This window comes from Phaenicophaeus curvirostris, chromosome 10 (genome assembly GCF_032191515.1).
Source record: "Phaenicophaeus curvirostris isolate KB17595 chromosome 10, BPBGC_Pcur_1.0, whole genome shotgun sequence".
Taxonomy (NCBI): Eukaryota; Metazoa; Chordata; class Aves; order Cuculiformes; family Cuculidae; genus Phaenicophaeus; species Phaenicophaeus curvirostris.
Window position 1 is genome coordinate 7,276,806 of NC_091401.1, and position 19,678 is coordinate 7,296,483.

Here is a 19,678-nt window from a genome sequence, read left to right on the forward strand (position 1 = left end):
GCCGTGTGCCAAAGCCCCCACGTGCCCGAGCTCTGCGTCTGTGGAACAGGAGCCAAAGGAGCAGCAGAGACCCAGCTGGCCCCGCTGCAGGGCTTGGAAAGGTGGCAGCTGCTGCTGACCTGCTGCTCTTCCAGAGGCAGGACATCAGAGCGGCGTATGCCCACGTGGCAACCCAACCGTCACCTTTCCTTAGAAATCAGCGTGCATCCAAGTGCCTGTAGCCATGAGCACAGTCCTTCAGTGCCTCGCCAAGGCAAACAAATAACTAGCATGGCTTGTAAAAATTCCCGTGTTAGTCCAGATGATCCTTCTCCCTTGCCTGCTGCGATGCTTGCGTGGCACCAGCACGACAGCACTAGAGCTGAAACAATACTTAAAGTGGTCATTACAGTTGTCCAACCAAGAACCTAAATTTGTAACTGCTGCTTCCTAAGCACTAGGATGCAACCACCCAGAGACACCAAGAAAGCTCCGTGTTGGCTTTGTGCTCCTCTTAAATACATTGCAGTACATATTCTAGTTCTCTGAATCCAGACTCAGTTTACTTTGCACCAGCTGTAGCAACTTGCATTTCTCCTTCTTTAGAAATTGCTCTACCTACCATTTAACTTGCTTGCTAAATTTTGTTAAACTTTAACAGCTAGATGATAGTTATTTAACACTATAGAAACACATTGACTCTTTTCACAGCCTAGGATAGGAATTCAAGTCCAGCAGCTTATTCCCACTGCCTAGAGTAGCACAGAACAGGGAACAAACCACAAACCTGCAAGCTCTCTTCACCTCAGGTTTGTGAAGTGCCATCCAGGAGAGATCTTAATAGCTAGAAAGTCAGAAAGGCTACAAAAGGATCCTAGAGTATCCTAGCTCTCCCGTCCAAGGAGCCAGGGAACCACATCCAGAGGCTTTCAAGCACAACATCAGAGCTTTTAAGAACAAGTTAAGTCACATAATTAAGATAAAAACTAATAGTTAAATCCAACAGCTATCAAAGAAGCATGTGCAGTCTGACAGCTACCAAGCTACTTGCAAACCAAAACATTCATATCATTCAAAATATTCATAAATATTTCAGTACTAAGACAAAACCCAACACTGTTGCCTAGGTTTTGCCTTCGCCTGTCAATGCTTGAAAGGGCTGAAACTGGAGAAGTAATACTATGGAATAAGAAAAGGTAGCAAGCACAGAGGCCAAATATCACCGAACATGCTTACTGCACACAAAAATTTGATGAAGATGCATATGTTCTCCAGCCAATTTCAGAAAAGGTGACAGCGCTTCAGGCAGGTTCCCTACCACTTGCCTGCATGCCCATTCTGCTAGCCAAGCCCAGGACACACCACCTTTTCTCTCCCGGCTCAACCCACACCATCTCTCAAACCCACTACACCTCTGGGGCAAAGCTTCAGTCCTGGGCATCTGCCTGGGACTCCAGTTTCAAGACTGACTTCAACACACAGTGAGCAACACTTTGCTTTTTCAGACCACCAGTCAAAGCTGTAGGGTGAAAGAGTTTACTGCAAATCTGAATTTCAAGTAATATTACAAAGCTTCAAACCAACAAACAAACAACAGAATACATCAAGATTATGCTTCCTAGTCCAGCATCTTATTGATCTTCCTCTGGTTCAGATAGAGGAAAGCACTATTAGTTTTAAATGGTACCTCTTCCTCCTGTCATGTCCTGAAAAAGGGCTAAAGATAGAAAGCAGAAAATAAGATGCTTGCACCGTATCATTCAGCACTTCCCCCCTACTCCACTTTTAAGAGGTCTTTCCCAGCATCTCCTCCCCATAATATCATTTCTTTTCTCTAATAGGAGACAAAACACTGCAGGTGGTATAAAGCATAACAGCATTTGGAGAACTTAAAGCTCCGTTGAAGCCCTGTTCCCAGGCAGACCTCCTTACGTTGTTGCCATTTTTATTCCAAACAGAATTCCTTGCAGCAGGTCCTTCAGGAAAAAGCACTTCCACCTGAGCACTGTGAGCACAGCAGCAGGCAGTGGGGTCCAGCAGGGACAGGGCTGCAGTCCAAAGCCAGGAACTCACAGAAGTGACCACAGATTTTCTTTCATCTCGCTGTCTGTATTCACACACCAAGTGCTGTAGCAACATACGGTGATTATAATCACTTTTGACAAACACTGTAGGGTACAGAAAAGCGCATATTCATTACACTGTAAAGACGGTAAAGACATGGTCTTTATGATTCTTGCTATGAAGATTTGTAATCCATATCTGAATCAAGTGTGAACAATCCAAATGCTTGAAATGCATTCAAAACAGTGCTTCTGCTCCCCTCTTTGGCTGATATTCCTTAATGCCTTAAAAATTCTATCAGAACTACTGGCCGAGCAGGAGTATTTCTGGAGTGCAACAGCTGCCTGGCTTTACCCATCACATACCAACCAAGCACAATGGTTACAGCCTGGAGTGCTAAAATCAAACTGTGAAGGCACAAGAATAGCTGACAATAAGCAACTCTAGTATTAAAATAGGGCTTAGCGCTTCTGCGGGCTGGCAACTTATACCACCAGGCGGGAGTAGTTAAATTTCTTCCTCCGACACTGTTGGTTTCGACTGTGGAGCTGGGAGAAGTTTGGGTTGAAACATCTGAGAAATGAAAGTGAGGCTGTCTAACGTCTTCAGCATGTGAGTAAGTAAAATCTTGAGCTGCAAGCGGAATCGATGTAGGTGTGCTGGTATCCATGGTCAACACTGCCGTTACAGTAGTCTCCCAAGAGGATGTCAAGTGCTCCATCACAAGAGAAGTCGAATCCTGCGAATAAGTTGAGCTGAACATCTGGTACATACTGGCTGTGGTTGGCCAGCACTTCAGGTGACCATCTGTTAGAGCCACAAGAGAAATATTCTGTAATGCCAGCGGGCTCGCACACATTAGAGATGGCACATTTTTCACTATCTCCACGCTCTTTTGAAGCCACTCTTGGAAGCCAAGAATTTGACAATCACATTTCCAAGGGTTGTCGTCAAGGAAGACTTCTTGCAGCTCAGGTAAAGAGGTAAAGAAGTCTCCAGGAAGGGACTGCAGCTTAGTACTATTGAGATAAACTTTCTGAAGGTGCTTGAGATTATGAAAAAGGTTTCTAGGAAGAGCCTCAATCCGTGTACCAAAAAGGGAAATGTTCTGCAGTTTCTGAAGGCTCAGAAAGATGCCCTCTGGCAGACTGGAAATATTATTTTTATGCAGAGAAAGGCCCCGCAGCTCATTCAGACCACTGAACACGTTCTTAGGGAGAACACTAAGCTCTGGATTAAAACTCAGCACAAGAAGCTCTAAATTTGTCAAATTACTGAACACAAAATCTGGTATTGTTGAGAGCCTTGTGTGATACAGCCACAGGCTACTAAGATGTCTCATTTCTCCAAACAGTACTTCTGGAAGAGACTTTAGTGGGTTCCCGTACAAGGTCAACTTAGACAGGTCATGCAAGTGCAGAAAGACCCCAGGAGGCAAAATCTCAAGCTTATTTCTGGATAGCGTTAAGCTTCTGAGTTTACGAAGACAATGAAACGCATCAGGGGCAATGGACTGGATGTTATTGGAATGCAGGAAGAGTTCCAGCAGCTCCTTCAGGCTATCAAACACACCAGGCTCTATTGAAGACAGCCTGTTAAAATACAGCATCAGCTTCTCAAGCTTAGTTAATGTACGAAATATATTTGTAGGCAATGCTGCCAAAGAATTTCTTGACAAGTTCAGTACTTTAAGTTTGGCAAGTTTCTTCAGCATGCCACTAGGAAGTGCTGTTAGTTGGTTTTTGTTCAAGAAAAGTTCCTCCAAACTAGCTAGTCTGTCAAACAGATTTTCCTCAATGGATTTCAACCTGTTATTTTCAAGGATCAGCTGCTGAAGCTGCTCCATGTCATCAAATACTTCCGGAGGGAGTTCGATCAGCTTATTATCTAGCAGCTTGAGGGCTTTTAGCCTTCTCAAGCCTTTAAAAGCCATTGGTGAAATCAGAGAGATGTTATTTGAAGATAAGATGAGATGCTGCAGTTCTGCCATCCCAGAAAAAACATCCTGCAAGTACGTTACACTGGTGTCCATTATGTGAATTTGTGTCATGTCACAAGGCAGATTTAACGATTCCAGGTCTTTTATGTGGGGACCAGAGCAATGAATTGCATTTTTTGAAGAGCAGTCACACTTCTCAGGACAAATAGATGCATCCAACTGGAAGAAAAGCTTTATCATCACTGACAAACGAAACACCAACATCCTTGTTGAAGTGCCAGAAACATTAGCTGTTACAAGAGATAAGAGAGAGTCAGGATTTGATCACAATCAGTTAATAACTTAGCAGCCAACAAAGCTGGGTGAATATATCATGAAACCTGCAAATGCGTGCAAAATTTCGCTTGGCTTGAAAGCAAACTTCCAAATCTTAATTACTGTTGACTGCAAATATTTCTAAGGTGCTCAGTTTACACTAAGAAGAACAGATAAACCTCTTGTAAATCAAGTATTTCTTGTTGGTCTTTGTTCTAGCCAAGTATAATAAAAGCATATGAAAACCAACATGAAACTTCAAGTAGCAACAAGGCACGTATTTATTTGAACAGGAAAGCATTCTACTAAGTTACACACATACAATCTTTAAAAACAAAAAAAATCAAAAGGTTCTGCACCCACAATATTTTTTTATTGTGGGTTACCTGAGGTTTAAAAATAAAGTTTAGCCTGCAAAAATAGATCATGGAGGTTAAAAGGGTGCCCTGTATTTTAAGTGTCCAAAAGCAAAACAACACAGTTCTGTTAAATCATCTCTCAGCAGTTGCAAGTAATCGCTTCTTGGAACAGCCCAAGAACACACAAGAAGCAACAGGCTATTTTTGACAGAGCCTTAAATAACACACAAGAGCTCACACAGCACAGGACAGTAGCAAGCCTCTGATAACCATGGACTATCATTCCAACAGCTTAACACAATACAAAGTTATCAGTGGCGTTAAAAATACAAAGAAACAAGAGGAAATAAGTGCTAGCAAGCTGTAGCAATAAAGGTAGATCTGCACAAAACGTACCATAAAGATGCAAAGATTTGCAAACAAGAAAAAGGAAGAGGAAAGCAATCATTGTAGCTATAACAATAATATTTAAAAGAGCAAGTCAAACAGAAATCCTCTATAGTTTAGAAATACTTCCTTAGTGAAATCAGCAAGTGCCAAGTGTATCTGAAACCTGGAAGTCAAGCACCTGGCTGATCAGTAGATGAAGCAGCAGCTGGGACTGCTGGAATAGCTGAACAAGTTCTGCAGACTAATTGGAATAGCTGACGCTATGTCAGTCTTCAGCACCAAGAACGCTGGGGGAGAAGAGGTCTCCATCCCAACACATCTTTTTCCAGGGGCAAGGATGAAGCTCTCCCATACCAACCCCACAAACAGACATGGCTGCAAATCCCATCACTTACAAAGGAGTAAATCAGGTGAGACAGTAGAGTTCTCAAGTGCCTGAAATGCTGACAAGAACATACCATGACGGATTAAAAAGTCTGCAGCATCAAAAAAAAATAAAAGGTAGTACTTTAAAAAAATTCTTGGTTAGGTTCAGAGTACTGAAGACTGGTAAAATCTCCATCCCTTCCTTGAGAAAGGAAGGACACAGCTTCTAGTGGTATCAACTACCAGCAGCATGATGCCACAAAGCAAGCTCTCACTGGGCTTTCTACAACTCATTGAGCAAGTCCCCCCTCAAAAAGGCCCCTGGAATTTCAACCTTCCAAAGGACTTTTCCACACCAAACAAGAACCTTTAAAAAAAGAGAATCTCACCCTCCTTGTAATCCCCCTGCCCTCCAAAACCGACCATCACACATAACACAAGTGATGCCTTCTCCTCAATAGAGAAACTCCAAATCCAGCTTGTCCCTGATTCTACCTATTCCCCACCTCAAGCCAGCGGACAAAAAGCACATCCCTGCAGACCCAGGGCAAGGACCTCAGCCGAGAGCCCACAGAGCAGGCAGCTCATGACCTGCTACAAGTGGTATGCAACTACAACCCTGCATGCAGAGCAGAAGTGCACCAAGAAATTTCTGTTTCAAGTCCTGACTGGCATCTCAACCCGCATCAACTCAACCCAAGACCACAGCAGAACCGCAGGATTTAATGAAGCGAGAGAAAGGGCCTGGCTGACCACTTACCATGTTCTGATCTACAGACTCTTCCCCTTTCTACCATCCCCTTAGTATTTCTTAGGCTACTAAAGGATGCCAGAAGCAACACATTAATACTTCTAATGTGTTAAAAGTCATAAATTGGTTTTGAACTTAGTTTCACAGAGCACACATATTTACTATGGTTCTTAATTATTTTACTTTCTTGCGTATGAGCGTGAAAAGGAATTTTGAACTGTACCTTGGAAACTTATCTGCTGGTTAGGGGAACTTACGAGGAGCATAGCAGCCAATCAGGCTTCACCATGATTCTGCACTTTAAATGGGAAGTAGAACAGCAAAACATATCCTCTAGATAACACTTTCACCCATATTTGTGTAACTGCTGTGAAAGACCAAAGAATATTTTAAGCTTCAGAGCAGATTTTGCCTACATCTAGTTGTGTAAGCAGCCAGCTTCCACACGTTGTATGTAACTCCAAAAGCAGAACTTAAGATCACTCACAAAACAGGAGAAAGTTTCAAGTATCACACGCAACAGCACAAAAAACACTTGTAGCTTTTTTGACAGTGAGATTAGAGTAGGTACTTCAACCAGTCAAAAGCAAATCTGGAGAGAGTCAGAAATCTGTATTTCAACATGAATTATGATCAGAAAGAAATTTCAAATTTGTTAGACACTTGGCTTCACTGTGTCTAGTCTGCTACGTGGGTCTGCTACGTGCATTAGGCTTTGAAGGAGTGGACACATCTACTTTACACAGCCAGGTGACTGACATGTGACTTCACAAGGCTGCTCTGACTTTTACAGTGTTTTTTTTAGGATTAAGTCAAAGCAATTTGAGTAAGGAATGAGTTTTCTACTTAACCCTCTGGCTAACCAATCCACAGTTGACTCACTTGGCTTCTGTTTTTCCTCCAAGTCTTCTATACCCACAGGCCAACAAAACCTAAAGCCTGAAAGAGTCTGAGGAGAGAAAAGCTTCCTGATTTCAAAATACTAGCTTCAAATTAAAAGATTTTTTGTAATGAAGTAACAGGGCATTTCAAACACCTTATCTTCAACTTAAAAGTAATGGGCTCTGTCAACGAATGTTTAAACAGAAGGCAAGTCACAGAATGGAAAAGATATCTTCCTTTCTGTGTGATTCTTCTGAAGACAACTGCGACAACAGTGCCAGCTCACAACCAGGAACATTTGTCCAAGAATCTTTTCAAGATAATGCCTCCCATGCATCAAAGAACAGAAGGAACATCTGGATAACAGAAGGTGGAAAAAAGTTGCTATCACGTGTACAAGGTCTGGCTTTAGAACAGCTCTCATAAGCCTCTAGGTAGAAGTATGGTCAGTATTATCCCACCACACATAGCAGTAACACATGGCACGTGTTCTTCTCCAGACCCATCTTCAAAAATACAGAGGCACTGAGCAAGACACTCATGACATCAGTGGGCTTAGGTCTGTATTCTTCAACAAGCTTTGGATCTAATTGTATGAAGAACAATTGAAAACAATTTCATGAAACTAATCAAAAGAGTTAAAATATCTGTTCATTTTAATTTTATTTTCAAAGAGCTTCAGTCACAAAAATGATTTACAAGTCTATTTACAATTCTATTGTACAGTTATTTATGTATGCCTCTTGACAACAGGGTACCATTCTAGAGCAGCAATACATATCTTAAATACAAAGATGTAGTAGCATTTCTGATTTCAAAATTAAAAGGAAGCTGAGATTCTGAAGAGCATTGTAATGATGAACCTTTTAATCTGTGTTAGGCTTCAGGAATTCATGACAAACTGAGTAGTTTTTGGTTCACATAATTATCAAACAAGCTGCAGTTTGTTGAAAATAGCTTTAAAAACCTGAAGTTTTACTGTATAAAATCAACATATTCAAGACTCTAAAAATTGTCAAAACCCCACAGCTTTCCCTTAGACATACAAACCCCTAAGTTTACATTTCAGAATTTCATGGCAGAAATCCTAAAGAACTTGAGCTCTCTCATTTTGTGATGACCAACATAAGCATTAAAAATTTGCAGCATAAAAAGGACTCCACATCTGCTTAGCATTATACTGTATAAACATATACAGCACAGCATTATTTACCCAATTTGGGATGACTGTTCAGCAAAACCTTCATGAAGAAAGAAAAAAATAAATAGAATTAAAAATCCAACAACTTTTTAAAAGTGCAATAGTAAGAGTTTCCAATTTAAAGTTATGATGAATATCGACAGTCAGTTCTGTGGGTGTTTTAGCTGCTTCTACTCAAGCATTATTTGCAGCATTTTCTTTACAGTAGATTTAGTTCTATAGTACATGAAACTAGAGTTACTGCTAATTAAATCTGAAGGGAAGAGGAAAAAATATCTTTAAAAAAATAACCCTGAGGGATATACAATTTAACGATCTTGCAATTTATTTCTAAAAAGTAACATTTATTATCTAGCAATTGCTTTTCTGGGTAGACCAGTCCTTTAAGTATGTGCATAAATAATATTTGAAAATCAGTAATATTTACAAACCCTAACACATCAAAGTAAAATACATACAGATTACAGTCTGCATACACAAATAATTTAATAATAAATCAAACTTCTCAACATAAGGCCAAAATATACAGCAGGAAGAAAATGTCTACCGAGTATCTGGTGGAGATCACTAAAATAGTCTGTTCACCTGAATTTAGACTTCCAGATGAACATTAGAAGAGATTCTTTTAATAACAAACTGAATTTCATCTTACTTCAAAGCAGAAACTGAATATGCTAGGGCAGATCTAGTTCGCTGCATTTCTGAAAGCCAGAAAAACCAAACTGCTCAAAATGAGAAAACTTATAGGTGGCCAAACTCAGCTCTTGGGCAGGAAGGCATAAATCCCAATAACTGCAGAAGATGCAAAAGCTTATTTTGTGGCTGATCTTGCAACAACAAGAAGGAATTCTCAGTAAAGCTGATTTATTATTCTTGACTAAGCGTCAGAAGCAAATAGGTCAGAGCTCAAGCATGCAACCTCAAGAACATTTACTAACTTTAAACGCATACCTTGAGGAAACTAGCTCCTGTCTGCAAAATACTCGAGTTTAAGAGGCTCATGACCCATTAGTCACTCAATCGAGTGGAGACACTTGGCAATATCGTTTTAGTAAGAGTTCCCTAAAATGCTCTCCAAAAAGAGAGCATTACTCTCACTTCAAAAACCCATTTCCTCCCTACTTTCTAGATAAGTCTAAAAAACTAGAATAAGATTGAAAGACCAGCTTCAGAAACCAAAAAAAAAGCCAAGAGAAATTGTCAGTTTAGAGAAAGTATTAAGCAAAGGCATATAAGAGGCAAAGAGACAAATATTTTCTTTCACTTCTCATGGAACAACCAAGCTAAAATGAAATGGAAAGCAAAAGCTTATGCATTTAATGATAAGTCACAGCTCCCAGGTCCAAGATGCATAGCTTCACAACATTTTAACTAAAATATTATTTTTCTTTAAATTTGAATACTACTTACGCAGCTAAGAATTATTCTTCATCAATTGTTCCATGCTACAAAGATTTTGTAAAATTAACATTGACATAAATTAGCCAACTGACTCAAGTTCATGATTAATAAATTTATCCAAGTCCACAATTGCAGACGCCTTAAAAGCTACCGATGTTTTTCAGCATTTATGACCTTATGAAGCCAGGATAACAAGACTTTTACATTGCTCTGTTGAATGAATGCTAAGAAAACCACTTCCTCCTTCCTCCTGCTCCACCTCTCAAAAAAACAAAAAAAAAAAAACCAGGAAAAGAGTTGACAGCTGGACTGGAGGATAGTACACCACGTGCATACAATTTATGAGGAGCAAGTGCCAATAACTTAAACCCCCAAGTTCTAGGAAAAAGTCTTCCAAACCATTTAACTTCACTTTTAAACTCCCCCACTGGCACAGCACGTTCAACACTGCAAAAACCCTAACGTGAGCAGTGGGAGACACTGCTCATATTGCCTTACAGAACAGCACAAGGGAACTAGGCCTGAGGTGAAAAATACCCCTTACTTAAACAATGCTTGAATGGAATAGTCTCCACAGGGATTTAAAAAAAAACCCTTTGAATTCCATCACAATACACACAATTCACACTAATTCCAGCTGGCTGGGGAGTTCGGTGCCCTCCTTCCACAGCTCCTTTCAAGGATCACTACAGAATTGTGACTTCTCCAGATCCCAGATGCCTTCCCAAAGCTTGGAGGTATCCGAACCAGTCACTTGCATCTGATTAAAACAGACTGAGCAAAAGTTGCTATTTTTATCATCTTCCAAAGACACTAAAGAGGACTTTTCTGACAGTTGATCAAGGTGAAGATGGAGAGAAGTAATTTCTAAGGGTTTTTTTTAAAAGAAAACTTTTAAGCAATGCACATGAAGATGACGTGTGCCTCTACATCTTTGCAGATCTATTTTTCTAGTGGTGTTGTTTTGACACTGCCTAACGTCAAAATGATGTATCACTACCCCAAGTCTTTAAGCAGCATTATTGGCAATGCAAGCTTTCCTTTCTTTTTTTATTTAATAAATAAAATCCACATAAGCCTTATAGTTCTGCAGCAAGACAGATTTTAGCTCATCTATTTTCTCTTAATTTTGTTTCACACAGCTACATATAGCACTTAAGACATTGGCAGACTCTTCGAAATGCGTATGTTCTTAACATGCACAAATCCCAAGCGTGGGCATGTGATCTTCCCTCCTACCCCCATTTCCCTTGCAGCAGTAACTCTGGCCTTACTACTTCAAGGCATATGGGAAAATTATCTTAAAATTTACAAATAAATCATGGTCCACAAAGGGATAATCCAACCCTTCTGCTGGAAAAAGCCAGGTCTCTGGAGAAATGCATAGGTAAATATAACAAAACATGAGACAGTTTTGTCTCCAAAATCTTCATAGTGTAGCCAAACGCCTCCTCTCTACTGGAGGCCACCTAAGCCCTTCCTCGGGGTTAGCTAGAAAAGAGGCTAAGAATCCACTTGAAAACAATGTGCTTTCTTCTTAAGGACAGAGCATACTGCTTCTATAACATTCCAAATTCCTGCCGTGGCAGACTAAACAATTAAAACTTAAAATCCAAACTCTACACCTGGAAACACTCCTTACTAGTAGGGACAAACTTAGAGGTACACACACCAAAACTTTAGAACCGTTCTGAGGCACAAGGCTTTCCAATAGCAAACACATTAAAAAAAAGGCATAACAAGGGTATTTTGTGCCTCTAGTACTACCATGAAACCATTACATCATAGGGCTAACACGAACACGTGCCCGGGTAAGCAGGTTAGGACAATGATTAAGATACTTCAGGCCAATAAAGTGAACCTGTTTCAACTGCTCTGCAGTTTAAACCTTCAAATAAATCTCATTCAGGAATAATGAAATTTGAAAGAAGGTGGAAGGAAACACAAACATTTTTGTTCTGCCTAAGGTAACCTACATTTTTAAAATGTATAGCCATAAGACGTCTGGCTCTGAAATTTGTATTCAGAGAGACAAAACAGTTGGAGATATCTGCATTAGAATTTGACATTTAGTATACTGCAATCCCAAATAAAGCGTTTAAATTACATTCTTCTGAACACTACTAAAGACACATGCCACCAAGATCCACTGTTACGTTACAGTGATGATTTGATATGAACCATTTTCTTGAGAGGGTACTTTTGCTTCTGTTGTTGTTCTGGGTTTTGGTGGCCATTCTGGATCAACCAGCAGTTCCTGAGCTAGGTGCATATACTTGGCTTTTGGTGTCTTCTCTCTACAACCAAACAGGGAAGAAAGGAAGCAGACTCCACAGCGATCCACAGCCTCCTGCAGAAGTAAACAGATTTGAAAATGGAATTACCATAAAAAAAAAGTTGATATAACTAATAATACAGTAAATCGCTAAAGGAAAAACTATTTTAGTTTCTAATTTACTATGTCATTGCCATATTGGACTTCAAAAGTGTAATAGGAAACTTCTGTTGTGTCATCTCTACTATACTATGGTAGAAAAGATATTTAAAAAAAAAAATCAAGAAAAACAAAGCATTCTGCATTATTCTAACGCTTAAGGTCACCAACAGCTTTCATGCATATTTTATAATAGTTTCAACAAACATACATATAACAGGTACCATTAAATTATGGTGCTGTTGAAGAATAAAAGCCAAGTTTAGAAAATGTCGTCAAATTCCTAGAGTCTCGAAGTATTTTAAGCAATTAATTGTTTAACTGAAGGCAGCCAAACCAGCCAAAATTGGCAACATTTAACTTGTTGATCCTATGAAACCTAAGTCCTGCAGGTATTAGTAGTTATTCAAACAGACAAATTCTGTAACTTAAGTCTTCCTTCTTATCTGTCCTTTCCTAAACCTAAATGCATGTAGTGTAACTAGCTGCAGGAGAGAAACACCATCCCTGTTCTCAGGACTGGACCCATCATGCCTCAGGGAGCACCTACACTCTGCAGTGCTGACATTTTAATGAAGATACAGTTCTCTTCATTCTCCAAATTTCTATCAGCTGGTGAACTGAACAAAACAGGAGCCTCAAGCACAACTTCCATTCTTCACTGAACACACACACACACAAAAAAAAAATTGTTCTTCAACAGCCTCAAAAGGACAAATGTAAATCTCCAGCGAACACACTTACTAAACTTTAGTGCCAAGAAATAAACTATTGTAAGTCTAACAAGAACAAATACACAACCAACTAAAAATAATAAGCCAACAGGCTTAAAAAAACCCCAAACCACTAGTTTTTATGGGATTCACGTAGATTTCCTTCATGTACTAATGACAGAGGGGCAGACCAGGTCAAGACTCATGGTCATTTGAAAAGCAGAAGTTAAATCCTTCAGTCTTCTAAAGTATCTGAAGTAGCAATAACATACTTGCATTTGCCATTCTGTTTAATTTAATCTGTATGTGCTATAAATTATTGTTCTCAGACAATATCTAAAACTCTAAACCAAATTAATTAAAGAATTGAATTAGACCCAGCATCAGCAATTCTGCTTCCAAGCAAATTAAGACATTTGCAGTCCTGGCATGCTAACTTGGGACAACACAAATAGAATTTGCTAATGTGTAGACCGAAGATAATAGTGAGAAAAGTCTTAAAAGCAATCCTGTGGGTTTGCTTCACAGCTTTTGCATACAGACCTAAGCTCTTTATATGGCAAGAAGGAAAAAAATAAAGAAACAGAAATCTTTCCTTGTCATATTCTAGTTACAGAAATCTAATTTAAGTAGTCTTAAGCTTAAGATAAGGCAACAGACACTTATAGATCATAAAGACAAAACCAAATTAATCCGCATGCACTCAAAGGATGACAGCAAAAAACCAGTCTCCAACCTGAGGCGGCTGGGGTATGGTGAGGCGATATTCTCCTTGTTTGTCTCGATTGAACACAACCTTCCAAAGGATCATATCAAGGAGGACATTCTGTGAGACATTGCAGCGAGCAGGAAGAATTAAAGAAACTAATGATCATTTGTTGTTAGTTTGCACATTACACAAAACCTGAAACAGTGTGTTAGGTATAACTAATTCAGTGTCAGGCAAAATGTAGAGTTTACGTGACTTGACAGTACTTCAGTGATAAACACTTTCATTCTTAAAGTGCTCACATGAGATTTAAGAATATGAATATGTACTTTAAATCAATAGCCACAATGACCAAAACTGCCTTCATCAATACAGTTAAAAAACAAATACACATTCTTCAACACCCTTTAAAAAATGTGTGAAGTAGACAAGAACACTTAAAGCAGTTTCCTCTCAAATCATCTGTTATTCTATACTGTACTTCATGCTGGAGCTCTGCTTTGTTTTTAGCTTGTTTTAAACCAGTGACATTTCCAGAAAAGCTTCAGAGAGGTGGCAAAGCAGACCCCCCCAGCAGGAAGTCTGAAGGAATTCTGTAGGAGCCGTTTAATATTTTGGAAAAGAGGGCAGAAGTTGAAACAGTATGTTCAGTACTTCTGGTTACTCTCATACCACTGTGGGCGCAGACCCAACAGCCTCAAACAAATCACACAAATACGTGTGAACCTATATCTTCCACGACCTTACGCCCACAACTCTGGTCTTTGGGCAGAGTCCGTTTCTAACATCTGACTAAACTCTGCCATCACAAAAAGGAGAGCTGATGAGCCACACTTTTATAGTAGATTTCATAATGCTTATGATCCTATAATACTCCAGAATTTTCTAATGCGTTTATAAGGCATTTGCCAACAAATCTTCAGCTTGTTAGACGTTCATTTCTAATCCAGTCTGGTTTAAGTAAGTCTATACAAGGCATGAGGGGTAAGGAGGAACATCTGCTAGGATCTGCTTTAGTTGTGCAATATTTTCTATCATCTGGTAGAACTATGCGTGCTTTGTGAACCTAGTCTGGCACCCACATGGAAGCAGCAAAAGCTTTACATGGTGTTTCAGAAAACACTTGGGACAACCACAGACAAACCATTCCTGTTGTAGAAGCAATGAAGTAATGACACGAGCACGGTGTGACACAAGTGTCAAACTGGCAACTGTGACAAAAGACAAATCCAATCCTTCATATGTCTCATAATGATAAGACACTTAAAGAGGCAATTGCTGAGGGATTAGCCTCAGTAGAACAAGTTATAGGTGATATACACACAGAGTACCCGGAAATAAAGGAGATGCTACCAGCAGCTTTTCTCAGATACTCAGAATATGAAATGTGGTACCCAGTAACTGAGTAATGAAAAATGTAGTGAGCAGAAAATCCAGCCAGGCACACAAGAAAGGCAATGAGCTACACTAGAAGTGAAGGAATGAAGCAGCAATTTCTGTACAATACACTGGACTCAACGAGTTGGCATCACATGAAAAGGCTTCAAGGAGCCTAGAGTAATACCAGCAGAGTTCTAAAGGTGAGAGAAAAGCAAGGTGAAGTTATGAAAGGTGAAGTGTATGTCATAAAACAAGGTTTGGGATTTGAGGATCACTAGACAGTGCCACTGTTGGACACCTGCTATACAGTAAGACCAACTTCTCTCTAAGCAGAGCACCCAACTAATAGTGACAGTGGAAGAGACAGGTTTTAAGTCAAAGCTGAACGTCCCAAACAATCAATGTCAAGAAAACTAAATCCTACAGATAGTTTTATTCCAGTGTTAAAGTATAGGCAACAAGATGAATAGGAAAGTCTGTTTAAAAGGAATGCGACATATCATCCTACCAATTTTGATAAGGACAATTAAGTGACCAAAATGTTGAAAGATGCTTGCATAGGAAAGAGTGGAGTTTGAAATACTGGGTGAAAACCAATGCTCTACAGTAATTATATCAGTTTGGTTACACTTAGTATAAACCAACAAGGCCTAGGAGTAGAAACTTTTGAACATTTAAGCCAGCAGAGAATCCTTTGTCCTCAAGAGGCACATGCTGGTAGAAGAATTGACACATTATACAGACTTTCTGCTGGAGCCTTTACACTTCCAGAACAGGAGCATCACCAGACTGGATAAAAGTTATAAAGATTGCCTGCAGAACAAAGTAGTTTTTCAGAAGAAGTTTATTTCCCTCAGTAATATTTAGCACTGGACTACAAACTGTGATCACCATCTATTTACACTCCATGTATCAACACAAAGCTCAATTCCAAGGAATAACGTTAGTGCTTCAAAAAAGCTGATTTCCTAGAGATGGTAATAAAAACGTCAAAACTGACTAGAAAAAGTAAACAGGGAAAAAAATATTTCTGTCTACGAGGTTTGTTTTAAATTTACTGGAAGACAAAAAAGCTGCGAATCTGCAGCTTCAGAATAGCTATTTTGTTTCAGTAGCAAATAGAGTTATTTACATGAAATTTAACTTTTAACAAATTAAAAAGGAGGCAAAAGAACCTAGTAAGAGTTTAGCGGTACAAATTAAAGGGCATAAAGGAAAACATCACAAGCAGAGTTAGAGTAAATATAGGACAATGTAAGAAAAGCAAAGGATCTTTAGGAAAGGATCAACTTGTTAACAACAAGGCAAAGGTCAAAAATATTAGTACTTGCTGACATGTTTTGGAAAAGAAAGTTATCACCTGTCACGCAAACCCACTAAAAAACATGTTCCAATAGGCAGCAACATAATAGCATTTATTGCAACTTTTATTTGGAACAACATTTTGAACACAAAGCCTTGATAATTTTGATTAAAGTATCCAAAACCAACTTTGGTTGATTTTACTTCTTCTAAGCCATAAATAAAAGCGAGAAAACTAGTCAGCTGGAAAGAATACTAATGCTGTGGTAATCTTCAAAGGCCAAAAAGGGTACAATCCAAGCAAACATTATGCTGGTTACCTTGATAGCAATACCACTCGTAGTAATGGAAATACTGACTAGAAGCTGCAGAAAATGTTATATAGTAAAAATAGATAATTGCAGCGTGCAAGCGCTAGATAATGTTGAAAGGCTTTTTAATCTTGCAGGAGAAAAAGTGACTAATGGCTACAACCAGAAGTCAAATGTATTCAGGTTGGAAATAAGGCATCAATTTAACAGGGAGAAGGATGAACCAAAGGAATAAATGACTGGCTTTGAACCTAGACTCTTTCTGGAAGATGCATCTGTCAAACTTTGATCTTTGGAAACAACACAAGCATCTCTGGATGAAAGGTAGGGCATGTTTCTGCCCACATTAACTCTGGAATTACAGCAGAAGAGGTCAATATCCAGAGTGACTAGTTTTGGATAAGCTCAGGGCTGGAAAAAGCAGATCTGCACAAACATCTCTACTTCTCCACTTGAGTCAGATTCCATGAAAGTTATATAGACCTGCATAATTCGGAACAGTAAGCTATGTGTATAATTCAACTGAATGAAGGTGGGCTCCTATAAGGATTCTGTATAGTTCTTTACTACGTTATGTTATTCTGAACTGAATTAACACAGCAAATAGATATGGAGACTATTGTCCTATGGAATAGTTGAAATAATTTAAGTCTCAACTTCCTTCCCTTTTTTTTAGTTAATAAAAAGATTTTAAAATTATGCTTTTAACACAGGAAAACTCAACATCTTAAATCTAACCTACAAAGACATTTTTAGGAACACAAACTTAACAAGAAAACAGTGGCTCTTACACTGGCATGCTGTGAAGAGAGACCTTACAGACAGAAGACAAACATGCACCCTGGAAAAAAACACCACATTTAACAGACAAGCATTTTTTCCATTTGAATTTCTTACCTCCGTCAGCACGGACACAATTGCATTGAGAATAACAATGATGAGAATTCTTAGGCGCCACTCATATGGCACACACACGAGCTGTGAGAAAACGTTTCCAGAGGTTAGCAACAAACACATGAAGCAAACACATTCAAAACAGGCTCAAACTTATAAATTCTCCCTTCCCCACAAAGAGAAGTAAAGTTACAGCTCTAAAGGGGTCAAGCTTGCCCAACAGGCAGCCAGTCAATTATCTTAGCAAGATCTGACACCTACATATCTTGCTGAATCTTACCTCAAGAAATTCGTCAATAGATTCAACAGGATGCAACATGATGAAAAATATGAAGATGTAAAGAACTATCACAGATATAACAAACAGAACTGTAAAAGAAGAAAAAAATACTTTGATCAGATCATATCACAGTCAAAGTTTTAGACAGTTTTTGCACGTATCATTGGTTCGTTACTCCCTGGAAATTACTTCTCCCTCTAAACCCCTTCCAGACAGATTTTGGCAATACACTTTGTGCTGACAGCCATAGAGAGACAGAAGGCCAGACTCAACTTCTCACTGGCTCACTTGTTTAGGTGAAACATACGCACACATACTTCTACAAACAAAGCAACTATTAACACAAATTTCTCCGTTACAGTTTATTACTTCCCTATTTCTGTGTCATTATCAGAAGACAATTGTACTATGTTCTAGCAACACTTTCAGCAACTGCTGAAATGGCACAATGGAATTGTAAGCAAGCCATGGATAAACAAGTGCACAGTCACACAGAGTTTTGTTGGAACTGTTTATAGTAAGAAAGGACTTACAATTTTTGTAGCATGGTTGTCTAAAGGGCTTTCCTTTAGAAAAGACAATTGCCACTATGAGGTACTGAAAGCTGGATATAAAAAACAAAGTTGTGTTTTCATAATTTTTAATGTAATGTTCATCGTGAAGAGTCTCGTTCCCATGGTGCGCAGAGCTGGCGTTTGTAGCATCCAAAACATTACATGCACTACAACATAGAAAACATTTATCAGTGAGTTAAGGAGAAGATGCAAACAAGGCCTGCTTATTAACAGAACTAATGACAGAAGAAATTGCTACAGTAGTAAAAAGAGCCTATCACTGTAAACCTATTACAAGCAGGAAGAAATAACTCAAAGCTGCAGTTGAGAGCTAGCAATTTTTGTTAATTTTGAGCTTTGAATTCTTTTATGCTTCAAGCTTCTAAGTTCACCATATGAAGCGTTTAGGTACTGTCACTCTAGATACACTTTGGTGACACGTAAGAAAACATGGTAGTCTAAAAAAACGATTAAAACACCTCTTCATTATTAGAAATATTAATTTGATTTACTGGAACAGGAAAACAACACTTTATAGTATAGAAGAGTTAAAACAGGTTTGAACCATTCTTTTTAAATTTTGATCTGGGATGTCCCAAAATTGAGGATTCTTCAACCCATAGTTTGGCTCTCACCCACTTCTGCATTTCAGCCATTGGGTTACCACTATGCATTATATGCTTTTTCACAAAAAAAAAATCAGCAGAGTAACAAGCTGCCACACAGAAGCTTTATTTACAAAGTCCCCAAAGGGGGAGCAATTATTGCCTACATCTTTCCAATCGTTAGTGCATTACTGTATCTTTCCTGGAGCCACTTGAAATACTTACTTAGATTCTATTGTCCAAGGCTCATACCAGGACTGCTGTTTTACCCAAAAAAACCCAAAGGTTTGGAAAGCAAGGCAGATGATGATCTGAGACAGAACGGAACACAGTAGTGGACCTGAGATAAGACCTGATGGAGGCCTTCGCGCAACAAGCTCCTTCCAAGCAGGGTTCAGACTCACTGCAAGGAGAAAGAAAAACAAATTACGCATTACATCATTATGGTTTTCAAGAGCTACCCTGTTCACATTCTGTGGAATTAGAATTGCTTGTTCATGACATCAGTTTAAAAATCAGTCCAGAACTGCAAATGTGAGTCTACCCTGAAAAGATTATAACAAACTACAATAACGCCACAGTGCCTTCTACAGGCCAGTTACCCCCAGGAGTACAGGACAGCAGGGGACAATAATAGAAGCCATGAGACTTAAGGAATTAGTAGTGTCTGGCCAAATTCCCTTTGTCTGGCAAGAAGACTTGCAGCTCGTCTCCTCAGTTTTGGTCTGCCATTTCTTCAAACAAGCAATTTCTATTAAACATGAAAATGGAATTCTCCTCTTAGCCAGTAAATTGAGTGCTAGGTTCAAATGTGGAACCAAATACTTCACTAGGTAATAGTTTTTGAGT

The 19,678-nt window shown here is 39.0% G+C and overlaps 2 protein-coding genes across 4 annotated transcripts in view; both read right to left on the bottom strand.

The window, feature by feature from the left end:
• Positions 1-1,484: 1,484 nt before the first annotated feature.
• Positions 1,485-7,525, bottom strand: GP5 (glycoprotein V platelet). 3 transcript variants are annotated; one of them, XM_069865388.1, is made up of 3 exons: positions 7,200-7,525; positions 7,046-7,112; positions 1,500-4,272 (listed from the first exon to the last, which is right to left on the bottom strand). In XM_069865388.1, the coding sequence occupies exon 3, from the start codon at positions 4,244-4,246 to the stop codon at positions 2,321-2,323; it is 1,926 nt and encodes a 641-aa protein (XP_069721489.1). In that variant the 5' UTR covers positions 4,247-4,272; positions 7,046-7,112; positions 7,200-7,525; the 3' UTR covers positions 1,500-2,320. The 3 variants fall into 3 exon arrangements, 2 of the variants coding, with proteins under 2 accessions (XP_069721489.1, XP_069721490.1); XR_011338140.1 differs by lacking the exons at positions 7,046-7,112; positions 7,200-7,525 and having other exon boundaries at positions 1,485-1,609; positions 1,648-4,588; XM_069865389.1 differs by lacking the exons at positions 7,046-7,112; positions 7,200-7,525 and adding an exon at positions 5,225-5,766.
• Positions 7,526-7,678: 153 nt separating this feature from the next.
• ATP13A3 (ATPase 13A3) overlaps positions 7,679-19,678 on the bottom strand; it is a 60,593-nt gene continuing 48,593 nt past the window's right edge. The window contains exons 28-33 of the mRNA XM_069865399.1: positions 19,055-19,232; positions 18,204-18,391; positions 17,671-17,759; positions 17,394-17,474; positions 13,531-13,620; positions 7,679-11,997 (exon numbers count right to left, since the gene is read on the bottom strand). Coding sequence (XP_069721500.1) covers positions 11,800-11,997; positions 13,531-13,620; positions 17,394-17,474; positions 17,671-17,759; positions 18,204-18,391; positions 19,055-19,232 — 824 coding nt within the window. The 3' untranslated portion in view covers positions 7,679-11,799. The remainder of the gene's footprint in view (positions 11,998-13,530; positions 13,621-17,393; positions 17,475-17,670; positions 17,760-18,203; positions 18,392-19,054; positions 19,233-19,678) is intronic.